Source organism: Lampris incognitus, chromosome 9 (genome assembly GCF_029633865.1).
Source record: "Lampris incognitus isolate fLamInc1 chromosome 9, fLamInc1.hap2, whole genome shotgun sequence".
Taxonomy (NCBI): domain Eukaryota; kingdom Metazoa; phylum Chordata; class Actinopteri; order Lampriformes; family Lampridae; genus Lampris; species Lampris incognitus.
In genome coordinates, this window is record NC_079219.1 from 50,543,602 (window position 1) to 50,563,003 (window position 19,402).

At 46.5% G+C, this 19,402-nt stretch overlaps 1 protein-coding gene across 1 annotated transcript; it reads right to left on the reverse strand.

Moving 5' to 3' along the window:
* Positions 1-779: 779 nt before the first annotated feature.
* On the reverse strand, positions 780-17,907 carry tektl1 (tektin like 1). The gene is made up of 8 exons (XM_056287008.1): positions 17,620-17,907; positions 7,916-8,191; positions 6,361-6,465; positions 4,808-4,964; positions 3,689-3,855; positions 3,513-3,608; positions 2,418-2,531; positions 780-977 (listed from the first exon to the last, which is right to left on the reverse strand). Exons 1-8 carry the CDS (start codon positions 17,905-17,907, stop codon positions 780-782), a joined length of 1,401 nt encoding a protein of 466 aa, XP_056142983.1.
* Positions 17,908-19,402: the final 1,495 nt, after the last annotated feature.

Here is a 19,402-nt window from a genome sequence, read left to right on the forward strand (position 1 = left end):
CGCGAACCAATGTCTCCCACTCCTCAAGCGACAACGTTAACCAGTCGACTAAAGGGTCCGACCCGTTAGCCAAGGGCCAACGTGTCTACTTATCCATGCACGTTACAGTATTATTTCCGTTATTATCGTTTGCTGGATAACAGTTTTGTCCGATCATGGCCAGGTCTGAGCTGCCTAAGCTCTGCAGGGTAGACGCGGCTTAGTGGTTCAAGGTGATGCTTAGTTCTCCCAAAAGAAGAAACCAAACAGACATTTGACACAGGAGGACAGAACGGAAGAGCAAGTCAAGTCTCGATTCGTTTAGATTTCTTTAATGACCATTATTAATGTAGGATAGTGGATTAAGCTTATTACTTTTTGGAAAAAAAATGACAAGTACCATCGTACAAGTCAACACATTCTTGTCCCACGATGTCTACACAACCAGAATCCTGTTTATTGGCCATGTAAGATTGCGCATACATGGAATTTGACTCCGGTTTTGGGGCTCTTCGTCTTACAGACGCCTTTGCAAAAGCACTGATACATGACACACAAGGATCCTACTTTGTATGCCGGCGTTTTGATATATGACGTCGTGGGATGAGAATGGGCTGGACAGTGTGGAATGAAGACATTGTGGGACGAGACATATTTCCACAATACTGTCACAAAATGCACTTCAGTGGAATGCAAATGCTTATCACAGCTTATTCCGCGACTTCACTGACACAACACTCACCGTCACTTCACATCACGCACTCTCATTGGAGCAAGAGTCACGGCGGGGGGGGGGGTGTTCAGCATGCCCCCTGCTGGAGAGCTGTAGGCGTGGCTCGCCTGTCCAAAAGCCGGCGCCTCATGCGAACCACCAACGAGTCCACCTGAGTGGCCGCCGTCTTTTTCTGCAGGTTGTTGTTCAGCTGTCGGAAGGTGTCCTGTAAGCTGGCCATCTCGTCTTCCGATGACGTCAGGCAGCGTTTCAGCACTGCGGTGCCCTAGAACACGCAGGCGCGCGCACACACTTTCTTGAGGAACTTTTTCGAGGCAATCTACCAGCTGTCACTCATATCATACCATTCTTTCAAGCGAATCAGTGAGTCAAACTAGGACGGGTCTTGACGCATGCTCAGTAACCCAGGGAAGACCATCACAGAACGCTGAATCAGCTCACCTGCACACAACGTTCACTGAGAGAAACGTGTCATCACTCTTCTAAGTGACCTGCAGTCAGTGTTGTAGTCAAGTCACTAAACCGCGGGTCCGAGTCAAGTCTCGAGTCCCCAGTGTTCGAGTCCGAGTCTCCAAAGAAGAGTCCGAGTCGAGTCCGAGTCAAGTCCCCATTACCTGAGTCCGAGTCCGAGTCATCAGGGTTGAGTCTGAGTCGAGTTCCAAGCTGGACTCCAGTGCTCCACCCTGGCACCGTATAAAAGCTGACATACAAATAAAAAAGGTCTGCATGAACACAAACGACACAGCTGTCACCGCTTCAGAGGGAGTTTGTTTACTCTGTGACACAACAGCCAAACAAATGCACTCGCAAGCATGTGCACACACACACCAGCGTTGTGGTCGAGTTACTAAACCTTGAGTCCGAGTCGAGTCCCCAGTGTTCCAAGTCCGAGTCATCGGTGCTCAAGTCCAAGTCGAGTCACGAGTCCTGAAAATCAAGTTCTGGACTCGGGTACTACAACACTTGTCTGTAGTCAGTTGGACCTTTCACACATTGAAATGCAATGCCTGCACTATCCATGAAGTGCCCAGATTAAAAAGAACCTTTACAACTTTAATAGTGAAGAAGATATGACAGAATGAACTAGAAAGACACCAACCAAAATAAAAGTGATTAAACTAGGACAGACAGCACACCTAATGGCTCAACAGCAGATTAAGAGCTAATGAATTAAAGTATAATGAGGTATCGAGGTGACGGCACCACTAAAGGAGATGTGTTTTAATTAAAGTTGCTGTTGAAGCGGCTGTTCTCAGCTTCGACCGGAGACTAATCCACAGTTGACAGAACACTGCTTCACCGTCAGACTTAACCGGTCTTCTTGGAATAAGAGCATGAGCGAAGACTCTCTTCATGCTCTTTAGAATATGAAGAGAGCTTAAAACACATTTGTCAAGCCTTTTACTCGCGTGGGGTGCATGGTGCCGATGGGCAATAACTCGATATTATCATTTAGCTTTCAGTGGTATCGTATCGGGATGAAACGTGGATCCTGTCATCCTGATGCACTATTTTACTATCTAAATGAATGAGAATCATACCCTGGAAGGGAGTTTGGTATTATATACTTTATATTACCAAACAGTGTGATGTGATGATCCTCATTTGGTTTCTTAAACAAGGTATTTCTGCATGTATGTAAGCAGATATTGTGACAGGCCATCAATATTGTGCAGAATTCAAACATGATTATATTTGTTTTTACCTGCTTGAGCTGAGCAGCCTCCGCTAGCTGTGTCCCAGGGTGTCTCTGGTAGACCTTTACTAGAGGTCTGTTCAGTTTTTCTCTGGACAACAGGTCACTGCTGGACTCTGGTCCCTGGGCGAAACAAGGACACCGGGGTCAAACCCTCATCTCGATTAAACTGGACAAGTCCTGTCCTCCGTAAAATACTTATAAAGACCAATCAAGACTGCTGCTGCACACATGCATAGTGGGGCTGCAGTACATGAGTATGGACTCGGCCTTGAGGCTGCATTTTGAATGTCTCTGTCTCCGTCTTGGACTTTGCATCATAATGAATTGGATTTGACTCGGTTTCAGACAGTGGTGACTCATGATCATTTTTTTCCGAGACTGGTCCAGTACAAGACTTTGATTTACTTCTTTTTTTTTATGAATATCAAGTTTCCACTGACGAAATCAATAAAGTGCAATCTCATTTAATTTGTTTTTATTATTATTATTATTATTATTATTATTATTATTGATATATGTCTCTGAAACATTGTAAAACTGGAATCTGAAACTTTCCTTCCTTGGAGGAGGAAACAACAGCCTTGATAATCCAAAGGAGTTGAATCAAGTGCAACTGGACTTGGTATATATCCGTGAAGACGTTTCGCCTCTCATCCAAGAGGCTTCCTCAGTTCGTGCCTTTCTGACTAGACCAAGCTAGTCTGACTGGCTGGTGATGAGACTCAGCCAGTCAGACTAGCTTGGTCTAGTCAGAAAGGCACGAACTGAGGAAGCCTCTTGGATGAGAGGCGAAACGTCTTCACGGATATATACCAAGTCCAGTTGCACTTGATTCAACTCCTTTGGATAACCATGACCTGGATGAATGAGAACATTCACAGACAAACAGCCTTGATAAATCATGCAGTGTGGGGGACATTTTAATCTTTACTATGATGGTAGACCACTACAACTACAGTCAGGGTGTTCAGTTGGACTTGTACTTTTCTGGTTTCAGTCTTCACAGAAGTTTTGGCTCCATTGGCGTTGATTCGGACTTGCCCCAGTAAAGACTTGGCGTGGACTTGGGCGGTGCTGACTTAATGGCTAATGTATACTGACCCGGGATCGGTCGTGGTTGTGGCGAATACGGTTGATTTCCCTCTGTTTGCGATAGATGGCCTGCCTGGTTGCCACAGACATCAGCGTAAGTTGTTGCTGCAGAGAACAACAAGAGAAGCTTGGCATTCTGATATTCTGGTGTCAGCGAGATGTCAGGGGGTCTGTCTGGAGATTACCTTCACAGCGACCGTCTCTGCAATTTTCTTAAGCAGGCCGTGGTTGACCGTGTGCTGTGCAGCTCTTTGCCTGGCGATGGCGCTGGTTATCGTCTGTCTGATTTTCTCCCTCAGCAGCTGTGACTGGCTCAGGGCCTGAGTGGAGGACTCCAGGGCCTGCTTATACCCTAGGAGGTCGACAAATAAGGTGAACCCTGCCGACCGTTTTCTCAAATTCATCATCGGCGCTGTCAGGCGGGTAAAATGTCGCTTCTCTTCATCAGCTTTTCTCTAAAGCATGTTGTCGACAAGTGGTATTTCAGATGGTTATCACGCCCTTTAAAACTCAACTCTACTGCCACTCACACCTGTCATTCAATCTGTGAATGCCAAGCAGCCAGACAGTAGGGTTTGTTGTTTTAGATTTACATCTATCTAGTAGCCACACCAACATGTACCCTGGTTCTGCTGAATGACAGAAGCTAAGCAGGTGTGGGCTTGGCTAGTACTTGGATGGAAGACCTTCTGGGATTACAGCGTTGCTGCTGGAAGTGGTGTTGGTGGGACAGTAGGGGGCAGTCTTCCCTCAGGTCCTAATTAGAAAGAAAAATCCCAGTGCAGTGACGGGGGCACTGTGCTGTAGGAGGTGCCATCCTTCAGATGAGATGTTAAACTGAGGTCCTGACTCACTGTGGTCCTTACAGATCCCACAGCACTTATCACAAAGAGTTGGGGGTCCCCTGGTGTCCTGGCAAATAAATCACAACCTGGCTCTCTCCATCTGGCCACCTAATCATCCCCGTGTGTAATTCACTTGATGATTCCTCCCTCTCCACCCCAAGCTGACGTGTGGTGAGCGCTCTGGCACAAAATGGCTGCCGTGCATCACCCAGGTGGTGCTACACATTGGTGGTGGTTGAAGTGAGTTTTACCCTTCACTGTGAAGCACTTTGGGTGTCAAGATAAAGCGCTATATAAAAGTAATCCATTATTATCAATCTATCTATCTAAAAACATTGGCACTATGAATACTCTTTCTCAGCAGCCTATTTTACCTCCCACAATCCAGATTAGAGACCGTATCATGAGATCCTGCAAAAATTATCATGCTGCTCACTGTGATTTCAGCTGGAAGCAGACCTGGTGTGAAGGGGCTGACGGGGTCGGCTTTGGTGAAGGTCTGAGAGGTGGACGTATGTCCTCCTGTGGACAGAGAGCCGTGGTGTGGCATCAGATCCAGAACACAAGATCTCTCGGCGGCACAATCCAACAGCCGTCTGCTGCACAAACCCAGGACCTGAAGGACAGGGAGGGTTTATTTTACCTTGATCTGGTTATCGGCGCAGTGTCTGTTTTTAACATCCATACTTCTAAGTACATTAAGGGGAATATGGGAGAGAGAGAGAGCGAGAGAGAGAGAGAGAGAGAGAGAGAGAGAGAGAGAGAGAGAGAGAGAGAGAGAGAGAGAGAGAGCAAGATAATTGTATTATTATGTAATATCATGACAATCATAGGGAATATCATATATATATATATATATATATATATAAATATAAACAATGTTAGGCCAGTAGGGGGCAGTCTTCTATAGTACATATATATATATATATATATATCTGTGTGTGTGTGTGTGTGTGTGTGTGTGTGTGTGTATATATAAATAAAACAATGGTTGGCCAGTAGGGGGCAGTGCGCGACGCACGTAACAGGCCTGTACTGTTATGTATTAAAACTTTTTTTCCTGCATCTGTATCGATATATATATATATATATATATATATATATATATATACGTGTGTGTGTGTATATATGTGTGTGTGTGTGTGTGTGTATATATATATAAAAACAAGATAACAGGCAAGATTGAGATGGTTTGGACATGTGCGGAGGAGAGATGCTGGGTATATTGGAAGAAGGATGCTGAATATGGAGCTGCCAGGGAAGAGGAAAAGAGGAAGGCCAAAGAGGAGGTTTATGGATGTGGTGAGGGAGGAAATGCAGGTGGCTGGTGTGATGGAGGAAGATGCAGAAGACAGGAAGTGATGGAAACAGATGATCCGCTGTGGCGACCCCTACCGGGAGCAGTCGAAAGTAGCAGTAGTAGATATATATCTAACAATACCTGCTTAGCATATGCACAAATACCATGAGAATCCAACTGAGGATTATCACATTGAACCGTTGGGTAAGTATTATACCAAACCAAAATTACTTTTCAAATAATTGTAGCCAATAGAGTCTCCTTATCATTAATTTAGACTGCGAAATTGTGTATCACAGTTTGACAATATCCTAACTTCATCCCGATACGATGCCATTGAAAGACGATAAACAATAGTATTGAATTGTTACACAGCCCTGTATGCAGGTCACTCCTTTTTCATCATGTGTGTCAGTAGATCAGATGACAACGGGGAAGTGAACTGGAATAGAATGGAATGAAGAGAGAAAGATGGTATGAAAAGAGACATTTACTGATGAAGACAGGATGGTGTACAACAGACATGAGCAGTTATGTGCCATGGAGTGCCAAGGGTCCACGGGTTTTCCCTCTATGTGGTCACTGAACCAAGTGATTTTACATAGTCTACCCCCTCTGGTTGAAGATCTGGTGTAGGTTGGATGGAAAACCTGCTTATTCCCGGTGCTCCATGGCACATGGTTGCCTTTGGTGTCAAAGGTCAGCTATTCACCTGTTGCTGGTTTATTGTGTCTCTCAGCATCCCCTCCAGCTCCTGTTTCAACTTGACCAGCTCTCGCCGCTCGCACACCAGCAGGTCATCGACGCCGTCTCTCTCCTGCAACATAACAAGCCGACAGAGAGTCCCCCAAAACATCTCGTATCCCATGCACCCACCTGGACGAATGTACTCACTTGTACCACTAGTCTGTGGGGTGCTGGATGACGGTGCTTTAATGGTAGTGAAAGAAAAAGTTGTTCGGTGAGGACAACACTGCCAAGACAGTCTATCTGAACACGTCCGACAGTCTTGACGTCATTCAGAAATGTCCCGTCATCTTGTTTCTAGAATCATTCACTCACCAAGAAATGACCATGTGGCATTATTTATCACTTATTAAGAATGGCTATACTGAGTTATCGAAGTTATTTCATATTAAAAAGAGCGTTTTTAGAGGTAAATAAATAAAGCTTTATCATAGAGAACTGCTTTAGAAATGGTTTAGTCTAATAACTGCATAGACAAATTATCCTTCAGACTGGACAGAAGATCTTAAAATCAGTGTAATTCATAACTTGATCCGAGAGTTCTGGTCTTTCAGGTAAACATGTGATTTTATCTTGTTTCAAGAAATCTTACCAGCTGAAACCTCTTTCTGCAGCGGCAGATCATTTTGCTTGTTTTGGGGATTTACTTTACTTGAACACATTACATTTTGTCTCCATTTACGGCATTTTTGCAGTGAAATTATCAGACCTGGCAGCCCGGAAATGAAATTGAGTAATTTTGACCCTGTGATTCAATTCAATTGTACTTTATTTTGGGGGGGTTTTGGGGGGGGGTATCCCCCCCCTTTTCTCCCCAATTGTATCCGGCCAACTACCCTACTCTGCTGAGCCGTCCCGGTCGCTGCTCCACCCCCTCTGCTGATCCGGGGAGGGCTGCAGACTATCACCTGCCTCCTCCGATACGTGTGGAGTCGCCAGCCACCTCTTTTCACCTGACAGTGAGGAGTTTCACCAGGGGGATGTAGCACGCGGGAGGATCACGCTATTCCCCCCAGTTCCCCCTCCCCCCTGAACAGGCGCCCCAGCCAACCAGAGGAGGCGCTAGTGCAGAGACCAGGACACACATCCACATCCGGCTTCCCACCCGCAGACACGGCCAATTGTGATGCCCGACCAAGCCAGAGGTTACATGGGGGATTCGAACCGGCGATCCCCGTGTTAGTAGGCAACGGAATAGACCGCCACACTACCCAGACATCCTGTACTCATGAAATGTGGAGTTGCACGCTGTCAGGATAGTGCACATGTTGGGGTTGTAAGTGGAAAAACGGAGATACAAAGAGACCATCAGCATCCAGTGTGTCACCTCTGTCCTGTTCTGGGGAGAGGTGTTGATGACTTTCACCTCAATTTAAACTCTGTTGGAGTTTCACTTCCTTTAAGCTGAGCCGACCAACTAGACATTGCACTTTAGAAATGCGGTCCTTTCATTTCCATTTCCCTTTTCTGATTGACTTGAACATTCACAACCCTCCTCCGCATCTTCCAGGATCGCTCACCGTCTCCGTGGTGGAGGGTCTCCTGCTCCTCTCTTCGGTGCTCCTCCTGTTGACCTGCAGGTCGTTCCTCAGGCTCCACAGCATTTTCTCCAGGTGGCTCCTCTCTCTCTCCAGCCTGGTGCCCTCCTCGGTCACTTGCCCCGCCTGTCTGCGTAACTGGCCCTCCGCCTCCCTCACCCGGCGCATGTACTCCACGGCCACGCCGACACTCGACTCCGCACACTGCTCTCGTAAGCTGGACGGGGCCACAGAGGTGAACTGGGAGTCCCCGAGGAGCTACAAAATGAGAGAAAAGTTGTGTGTTCATAAACAAAGACAACTAAGAATCCCGGAAACAGAACCTGGCTGGAAAGGTTCAGGTGTTAGACTGGCTGGCGTTTAACTGTGGTCACGTTCTTTCTATTCATTTAAGTTTCTGTTGCATCTGGAAAACAGTAAACGACCATTGAGCGCACAGCACAGTATCGGATGTACCCAAACATCCCTTCAATCCTCATTTTGAGTCTCTTTACATGAGGGTGAAGGCTGAGGTCGTGAAACCCTTTAAAACTAAGAGATCCCTGAACAGATTTTGTGAGATTACTAAAAATGACGAAAGAACAGTAAGTTTCTCAAACTGTCACCATCTCATTCTATCAGCATTAGTATTAGTATAGTAGGAGAGGTGGAGGTGGAGGTGGAGGTATGCACTGGAGAGAAGAGGAATGAGTCAGTAGGCGCAAGGCGGAATACCTATGTGTGAATGAGAGGGAGGACAGTGGAATGGTGAGGATGCAAGCAGGAGAGGTGAGGAAGGCGTATGAGTTTAAATACTTGGGGTCAACTATCCAAAGTGCAGAAGAGAGGTGAAGAAGAGAGTGCAGGCAGGGTGGAGTGGGTGGAGAAGAGTGCCACGAGTGATTTGTGACAGAAGGGTACCAGCAAGAGTTAAAGGGAAGGTTTACAAGATGGTTGTGAGACCAGCTATGTTATATGGTTTGGAGACAGTGGCACTGATGAAAAGACAGGAGGCGGAGCTGGAGGTGGCGGAGTTGAAGATGCTGAGATTTTCACTGGGAGTGACGAAGAAGGACAGGATTAGGAACGATTATATTAGAGGGACCGCTCAGGTTGGACAGTTTGGAGACAAAGCAAGAGAGGCAAGATTGAGATGGTTTGGACATGTTTGGAGGAGAGATGCTGGATATATTGGGAGAAGGATGCTGAATATGGAGCTGCCAAGGAAGAGGAAAAGAGGAAGGCCAAAGAGGAGGTTTATGGATGTGGTGAGGGAGGACATGCAGGTGGCTGGTGTGACAGAGGAAGCTGCAGAGGACAGGAAGAAATGGAAACAGATGATCTGCTGTGACGACCCCTAATGGGAGCAGCCGAGTAGCAGTAGTAGTAGTATCAGCATTAGTATGATAATGAAGTATTAATATCTTAGTACTGATATATTTGTATGATATTTAGTATAAAAGTATAATAGTTTTTATATATTGGTGGTAACAGCCTATGTTTGTATAATGTTATTCATATTTTAACTTATATAGTTGTTTAATACATTTTATCGACTTAAAACTGGCTAAGTTCGCTTTAGAAGAATGAAGTGATGCTATTCCGTTCTAGTGTGTCACACGTTTTGGATAACCTCATTTCGTCCTTCGAAATCTTATTATAAGCTACTGTCCATTGTGTGATCTGTAGCGAGGGTAAGGAGCAGGCTGAGGAGGGCCTGGAGAGGTGGAGGTATGCGCTGGAGAGAAGACCACAGAAAGGTGAATCAGTTCATGTGGACACGACGTTTATTGGGGGAGAAATCTTTCATCACTCATCTAAGTGACCTCTTCAGTCTCAGCTGACTGCAGGTACCCCCACCCTTATAAACAATACAGTGGCATAACGACCCAAACCATTAATTGGTTTCATATGCAAATAGGCATGACCATTAACTAGAGTTTCAATGGCCATGTGTACTATTCACAGTGGATTTGGTAATGTTTACAATCACAGCATTGTAAGATGGTGACAGATGTACTCTTATCCCCCCCCCCCCCCCGGTTCAGGGATGGTCGTTCCCTCTACACATAGATGGCCTCTTTGACTCCCCATTCAAACCAGTGTTCCTCTCTATCAAGGAGGTGCACATCCTCATCCTTGAAAGAGTGGCCACTGGCCTGTAGATGGTGTAGACTGTGGAGTCCTGGCCTGACGTGTTAGCTCTTCTGTGTTGTGTCGTCCTCTTGGCCAGTGTCTGTTTGGTTTCCCCGATGTACAAGTCACGGCAATCCTCTTGGCAATTGCTCTGTTTGTGCCGGGGGACCCGATTCTTGGGGTGGACCAATTTCTGGCGCAGTGTGTTTTGGGGTTTGAAAGCAACTGAGACGCGGTATTTGGAAAATACACATCTCAGCTTTTCCAACACTCCCGCCACATACAGAATCGCCACTGGTTTACTCTTAGGCAGCTCTTGTCCTTCTCCTCTCTTGGATCGGCTGCTGCACTGTTTGGGGGTCTTCCTGGCTTTGACAAACACCCAGTTAGGATAACCACATTTAACCAGGGCCTGTTTAATGTGGGGTTTCTCCCCTTCTTCCCCAGCCACTGTGTCGGTGGGGCCATTGTCAGCTCGGTGGTACAGCGTCCTGATGACTCCTAGTTTGTGCTCCAGTGGATGATGAGTGTAATGAATGAAAGGTCACGTGTTTAACTTGACCTACTCACGGGTGTACGTGCAGTGCGGGTGACGTATACAGGAAGTTAGAAGCGCATGTTATGAAGGTTGTATGTCGGATGAACGCTAGTAAAAGCTACACAGTTAAGAACCTACGAAGTCGGCTCGTTCTTGAATTATTCTTATGTCAGTAAGACAAGGCGTCTACGGACATTACATGGTGTCAGAATAGTCTGTGTATCGGAACACGAGCGGTCATGCCGAAGTTTAATCCGCCGAGTGAATTCAAGTTTGACTGCCCCGTTGAATGGCGGGAGTGGAAACAACGGTTTTCGCGCTTCAGGCTCGCGACAAAGCTGGATAAAGACGACGGGGAGATTCAAGTGAGTTCGCTGATTTATGCAATGGGCAGCGAGGCTGAAAAGATATTCAGCTCGTTTGACTTCGCGGCGGAGGGTGATAAAGTGGACTATGATATCGTACTGAAAAAGTTCGACGACTACTTTATTCCCCGCCGTAACATCATACATGCGAGGGCGTGCTTCTATCAACGTAGCCAGCAGCCAGGAGAGACAGCGGAGATGTACATCCGGACATTGTATGAGCTGTCTGAACACTGTGAGTTTGGGGACAAGAGGGATGAACATATCAGAGATCGTCTGGTAGTGGGCATAAAAGATAAGGTGCTCTCCCGTCAGTTCCAGCTCACAGCGGACCTTACTCTGGTGAAAGTCATTGAACAAGTGCGCCAGGCGGAGGCAATAACAAAGCAGCTCAGCCTCCAAGCTAACCAACCAGAGGCCCAGCTGGCTAACGTCAATGTTGTCCGACGGCGGGACGGACGCCAAAACAAAAAGGGCGGACAGCGTCATGGTGGCAGCAGACCTGCAACCAACAAAGTAGATGAATGCGGGAGGTGCGGCAAGACGCAGCACACCGATGAGCGGAAGTGTCCTGCAACGAACAGTAAGTGCAACAAGTGTCATAAAAAGGGACATTGGGAGCGTGTATGTCACTCTAAAGCGGTGAGAGAAGTCACTGAAGAGGTTAAACAGCTGTACTTTCTGGGAGAAGTTGGCAAAGAGAGCAGTCAGGAAGATTGGACTGTTAGTTTAACAATAAGTGATGTACCAATAACCTTTAAAATTGACACGGGGGCTGACGCTACTGTTATCAACCAAGGGACATTTAAAAAGCTGAAGCCAAACATAAAACTGGGACCTCCTGACACATGCTTCATAAGCCAAGGTGGAAACATCAGCTGCATAGGACAGTTTCAAGCCACAACCAACTACAAGGAGAAACAATACTCCTTTCCAGTGTATGTGATCAAGGGGAGAGGCAGCTGTCTGCTGAGTCGTCCAGAGGCAGTGGAGATGGGTCTAGTGAAGCGGATGAATGAGGTCAGTGGAGTTTTCGGTTCAAGTGGACTGCTGAAAACAGACCCAGTGAAAATAGCTCTGGTGGAGGGTGCCCAGCCATACGCGGTGCATACAGCCAGACGGATACCGCTGCCACTTGTACCACTGGTTAAGAAAGAACTGCAGCGCATGGAAAATGAGGGCATTATTGAAAAAGTGACTCAGCCCACAGAATGGTGCGCCGCTATGGTGCCGGTGCTGAAACCGAACAAGAAAGAGGTTCGCTGCTGCGCTGACCTCAGGAGGCTGAATCGAGCGGTGAAACGTGAGAAATACGTGCTGCCCACTATGGAGGAAATAATGCCAAGGCTCGCAGGGTCAAAGTTCTTCACAACGTTGGATGCAGCAAGTGGGTTTTACCAGATCCCCTTGCATGAAGACAGCAGGGGGCTCACCACTTTCATCACCCCATTTGGGAGGTATGCTTTCTGCCGCCTTCCATTTGGTATAACGAGTGCTCCAGAGATTTTCCAGAGAAAGATGGCGGAAACTCTGACCGGGCTAGAGGGCACAGAGGTGTACATGGATGACATCCTTATACATGGAGAGACTGAGGAAATCCATGACTGGCGCCTAGCAGAGGCCCTGGGGGTCATTGAAACAGCAGGTCTCAAACTGAACCAAGCGAAATGCAAGTTCAAACAGAAACAAGTCCGCTTCCTTGGTCATGTCATCGACGAGGCAGGCATCAGACCTGACCCGGACAAAGTGGCCGGAATAGAGAACTTTCCTCAGCCCCAGAACGTGACGGAACTCAAGAGGTTCCTCGGGATGGTGAACTATTTGGCAAAATACATCCCAGAGCTGTCCACTGTAGGTCAGCCGCTTTATGGACTGCTTAAAGCAACGACAGAGTGGCTGTGGGGACCTGCACAGAACACAGCATTCCAAGACCTTAAAGCAGCACTCGCCACCGCCCCGGTACTCACCTTTTACGACGTCACTAAGGCTACGGTGGTGTCAGCAGATGCCAGCAGCTACGGGCTGGGAGGCGTTCTGCTCCAGCAGCACGGGGAACACTGGAAGCCCGTGGCCTACTGCTCCCGACGGCTGAGTGACGCAGAGACAAGGTACGCACAGATCGAGAAAGAGTGCTTAGCCAGCGTCTGGGCATGTGAAAGGTTCGAGAAGTACTTGTTTGGGCTTGACAATTTCAGACTTGTCACCGATCATAAACCACTAGTGCCTCTCATGAACAGCAAAGACTTGGATAATGTGCCCATTAGGTGCCAGAGACTGTTAATGAGGCTGATGCGTTTCAATGCAGTGGCTGAATACGCACCAGGCAAAACTTTAGCTGTGGCTGATGCACTCTCCAGAGGCCCAGAGCAGCGCTACGGAGATGGTGCTTCTCATGATGATGTTGCAGCGCACATTGATGCCATCGTGTGCCAGGTGCCTGCCACACCTCAAAGGATGCAGGAGATAAAACAGAGCACGGATGGGGATCTGCAGCTCCAGACAGTGTTGGGCTTCATCAGACACGGCTGGCCTGAGTATGTCGATAAAGTGCCGGAGACAGTCAGAGACTTTTATCAGGTGAGAGGGGAGTTATCTGAGGTAGATGGTTTAGTCATCAGAGGCAGTCGTATCGTCATTCCCACAGAGATGAGGGAGGTGATCTTAGACAGAATACACGACGGGCACCAGGGGATAGTTAAGTGCAGAGAGAGAGCTAGCCAGTCAGTGTGGTGGCCCAAAATGACAGAGCACATTACAACAAAGATACAGCAATGTCAATTCTGCAGAGAACACAAGAACACACAGAGAAAAGAGCCTTTAATGTCAAGTGAGCTCCCATCCAGACCATGGCAGAAAGTTGGCATAGACCTGTGTGAGTACAAAAAGCAAAACTACTTGATAGTGTCTGACTATTATTCCAGGTTTTTGGAGATCCTAAATCTACCAACAACTACTAGCAGTCAGGTTGTAGCTAGGCTGAAGGCTACATTTGCACGTTTTGGTATCCCTGAAATTGTAGTTAGCGATAATGGGCCACAGCTAGTTTCAGAAGAGATGAGGAGGTTCAGTGAGGACTATGATTTCATCCATGTGACTTCAAGCCCACACTACCCCCAGAGTAATGGACAGGCAGAGAGGGCTGTTCAGATAGCCAAAAGCATATTAAGGCAGGAAGACCCTCTCCTCGCCCTGTTGACATACAGAGCTACACCCTCTTCTTCCACTGGAGCCAGTCCAGCGGAATTGCTCATGGGTAGGAGACTCAGAACCACCTTACCCACATTGCAGCATAACCTGAAACCGGCCTGGCCTAAAGAGGAACTGATCAAAACCGCTGACACCGCAGCCAAATCGAGGCAGGCTTTCTACTACAACCGCAGGAACGGCGTGCGGACACTGCGCCCACTGAACTCGGGTGACGCAGTACTCACCAAACTTGATGGACAGAAAACATGGACAATGCCAGCAGTTGTTCACAGTCAGAGCTCCACTCCCAGATCCTACATAGTGGAGACAGCTCAAGGTGAACATTACAGAAGGAACAGGCGCCACCTGTTGGCCACACCCAAAACACTCACCTTTGTCAGCAGGGATCCTGAGCATGTCACTCCAGGGGAGAGTGGAAACACGGATGAGTCCCGAGCAGCAGAAATGCCAACTTCCACACCATATGTTACTCGCTCTGGCAGGGTGAGCAAGCCAGCAATCCGGCTGGATTTGTGAGGCGTATGGACTTGTGTACTGTGGGGGATTTTTTATTTTTTTTGTGAAAAGGGGGGTGATATACAGGTTGGAAAATCATCTTAGAGGGGGAGATGTAATGAATGAAAGGTCACGTGTTTAACTTGACCTACTCACGGGTGTACGTGCAGTGCGGGTGACGTATACAGGAAGTTAGAAGCGCATGTTATGAAGGTTGTATGTCGGATGAACGCTAGTAAAAGCTACACAGTTAAGAACCTACGAAGTCGGCTCGTTCTTGAATTATTCTTATGTCAGTAAGACAAGGCGTCTACGGACATTACAATGAGAGTCAAACCTTACGTTCTGATCAGTATGTCTTGGTTTATGGTAAACATCAACAATCAAATGTCCCCCATCACCAGTTGCAATTTCACTGTGTAAGAAGGCTAACCCGTCATTTTTCACATCCTCCCTGGTGAACTTGATGTGGTTGTCCACAGAGTTAATGTGGTTGATAAAATGTGGTACATCCTGAGATCTAATTTTAACCCAGGTGTCGTCAACAAATCTGAACCAATGGCTAGGTGGTGTCCCTGGATAGGACATCACAGCCCTCTTTTCCACTTCCTCCATAGACAAGTTGGCCACTACAGGTGAGACTGGGGAACCCATAGCACACCCATGCCTCTGCCTATAGTCGTATTGCCCCCTGTATGTGAAGTACATGGACTGAGACACAGCTTCAGGAGCAGACACACTTAGTCATTGTTAAGGGTGGTCCTACTGCTAAGGGTGGGGTCGTTTTGTAATTTCATATGGACTACCTCCACTGCTTCATCAACAGGAACACACATGAAGAGAGACTTAACATCATAAGACACCATTGTTTCACCCCTCTCCATAATAATGTCCCTCACCTTGTCCACAACATCCATAGTGTTCTGAATGTGATGTTCATTACTGCCTACCAACAGGTTAAGAACAGATGCCAGAAACTAAAGAGCTGTTATCGGTCACTGAGTTAATCATACAAACAATAGGCCGCAGTGGCACATCCTGTTTATGCATCTTAGGTAACCCATACAGACTAGCTGTAGCTTCCCCTGAGTATAATCTGTTGTACAAAATTCTGTCAACAGCATTGTCCTGTTCTAACAGCTTCAGACAACTTATCACCTTTTTCTTGTAACCACTGCCTGGATCTTGTTTCAGGGGCTCATAAGTATTCATGTTTCTGAGTCACATCATACCTTTCTCATGATAGTCTGTCTGGTTTAATACAACAGTGCATCTACCTTTGTCCTACCATTCCCAAATCCTCTGTGAGTAGTACACATGGCCATTATAACTCTGGTTAATGGTAACAGCACTTTGCATATGAAACTGATCATTGGTTTTGGTCATTATGCCACTGTATTGTTTATAAGGGTGGGGATGCCTGCAGCCATTTTAGACTGAAGAGGTCACTTATGCCCCTTTTCCACTACATGGTACCGGCTCGACTCGACTCAACGAGTGTCGTTTTCCATTACCGTAACAGTACCCCCTCAGTGTAGCTGGTCTGCATTGATTTTGGTACCCGCTCCAGTTTTTTTTGGAACCTCGACAAAGGTGGCACCAGAAAAGTGGTAACAGTTACCGAAATGCCGGTACTTTCCAGTAATGGAAAACAAAAAAGTCGAGTCGAGTTGAACCGGTACCATGTAGTGGGAAAGGGGCACTAGATGAGTGATGAAACATATCTGTCAGTAAACGTTGTGTCCAGATGAACTGATTCAACTTTCTGTGATTTTCTTACCAGGATAATTATTGAGCATGTATAAAGACACTGGAGAGAAGACGAGTGAAAGTCAGTAGGAGCAAGACGGAATACATATGCGTCAACGAGAGGGAGGACAGTGGAACGGTGAGGATGCAAGGAGTAGAGGTGACGAAGGCACATGAATTTAAATACTTGAAATCAACTGTTCAAAGTAACAGGGAGTGCAGTAGAGAGTGCAGGTAGGGTGGAGTAGGTGGAGTCAGGATTGATTTGGGACAGAAGGGTACCAGCAAGAGTTAAAGGGAAGGTTTACAAGATGGTTGTGAGACCAGCTATGTTATATGGTTTGGAGACAGTGGCACTAATGAAAAGACAGGAGGTGGAGCTGGAGGTGGCAGAGTTGAAGATGCTAAGATTTTCATTGGGAGTGACGAAGAAGGACAGGATTAGGAACGAGTATATTAAAGGGACAGCTCAGGTTGGACGGTTTTGAGACAAAGCAAGAGAGGCAAGAATGAGATGGCTTGGACATGTGTGGAGGAGAGATGCTGGGTATATTGGGAGAAGGATGCTGAATATGGAGCTGCCAAGGAAGAGGAAAAGAGGAAGGCCAAAGAGGAGGTTTATGGATGTGGTGAGGGAGGACATGCAGGTGGCTGGTGTGACAGAGGAAGATGCAGAGGACAGGAAGAGATGGAAACGGATGATCCGCTGTGGCGACCCCTAATGGGAGCAGCCAAAAGTAGTAGTAGTAGTAGTAGTAGTAGTAGTAGTTAGTAGTAGTAGTAGTAGTAGTAGTAGCAGTAGTAGTAGTAGTAGTAGTAGTAGTAGTAGTATTAGTAGATCTACCGTCCATTGTGTGTAACAGTAGCACCCCAAAAGTGTAATCACTCGTATGCAGTATAATGACCAGCAGTGAATGTATACACACCAAATACTGTCTGTACCGTCATATTCTTCTTTTTCTTTCGGCTTGTTCCCCGTTTCTCAGGGGTCGCCATAGCGGATTTTACCGTTTCCATCGGTACCCGTGATATTTCTGTATCATTTGTTGGCCCTCTCTTTCTGCGCCTTGTGAGGTCCTAACCTGTCCTGGGGCGGTTTGTGTGGGCTCTGTTTCGGTGGTGCTATGTTAGTTGTTCTAATTGCGTTTCATGTCCACGTCCATGATCACATGGCGCTAAATAAAGTGCTGATCTGAGCAGATATCTGACTTTCCTACCGTCGCCCCCGTCGTCTGAGGCCTCGCTGTCTTGCGGGTTGAATCGTGCCCATCGCAGCTCTCCTTATCGTTGGTTTTATTTTCCGTCTCCTTCATCTCTGGTTCTTTGGGAGGTGACGCAGCAGCGGAGGCGGCGGCGGAGCTCCGAGGGCGGCCGGTGGTCCTGGAGCGCCCGGCGCGGGTCTGGCATGCCAGGTGCCCCGCCCGCAGGATGGAGCGCACCGGATCATTGCGCCACGGCTGCGACCCCACAGTCACCGAGTTTAGCGGGGCTAAATGCACTTGCATTCCTCAAAGAGGATAACCTGGATTGTGCACCATCGACCATCAGCGAAACAAGAGCGGAAACTATTAATTATACAGTGTTGAGGTATCAGCTCCATAGAAACTGTTCCTTTGGTAACTGGAGATTGAACCGGATTGGCGATTAGGGTGTGAGGACAGGGGAGGGGGGTGGATGAGGTGCTGACTGTAATCTAATATGCGGTGATCACATTTCATCCACCAACACACCAACAACACTATCACTGACTGCACAACATGCACCGAAGCAGTGGCGTAAGGTGGCTATGACGGGCCCTACTGCAGGCTAGTTGTGCTAGTAGTTATGAAGCACGCACACATGCCCAACATTATGTGTGTGTGTGTGTGTGTGTGTGTGTGTGTGTGTGTGTGTGTGTATATATATCCATCCATCCATTTAGTGGGGCAGCGTAGCTCCAATATTCATAAGGATTGTGAATTAAGCGATAAAAGCACCAAACTATATAGCTTAATATATTCAGAAGAAATTGGGATATGGAGCCACTGAAAATTAACCCCGTAGTGGCCATGGCAGGCATGGAGGTTATTATATTGCTTTTAGCGGGGCTGTGACCTCCCTAAATTTCATATCAGCCATTATGACGAGACAGAGGAGAATGTTACCTTTCCAGAGATACCAATATTATTGTTCTGGTCCAAACAGAACCAGGGATATGCCATTTTAAATATCGGATGTCACCAATGCATGTTGAAAAAACTAAGTTGATAAGCAGTTACTTTTGTAAATAAAAAAAAACAATAAAAAAACCAATAAACACTGTTGAAGTACTGAATTGTGTATTGTTTCCTGCAATCGCTGGTTCTAAACCTTGCCCAACAGAAGAGGAGTGTGTAGGTATAGATGTCTATACAGAGTGTATAGATGAATAGAGGAGTGTTTAGGTATAGATGTCTATACATAGTGTATAGATGAATAGAGGAGTGTTTAGGTATAGATGTCTATACAGAGTGTACAGATGTATAGAGGAGTGTTTAGGTATAGATGTCTATACAGAGTGTACAGATGAATAGAGGAGTGTTTAGGTATAGATGTCTATACAGAGTGTATAGATGAATAGAGGAGTGTTTAGGTATAGATGTCTATACAGAGTGTATAGATGAATAGAGGAGTGTTTAGGTATAGATGTCTATACAGAGTGTATAGATGAATAGAGGAGTGTTTAGGTATAGATGTCTATACAGTGTACAGATGAATAGAGGAGTGTTTAGGTATAGATGTCTATACATACTGTATAGATGAATAGAGGAGTGTTTAGGTATAGATGTCTATACATAGTGTATAGATGAATAGAGGAGTGTTTAGGTATAGATGTCTATACAGAGTGTATGGATGAATAGAGGAGTGTTTAGGTATAGATGTCTATACATAGTGTATAGATGAATAGAGGAGTGTTTAGGTATAGATGTCTATACAGTGTACAGATGAATAGAGGAGTGTTTAGGTATAGATGTCTATACA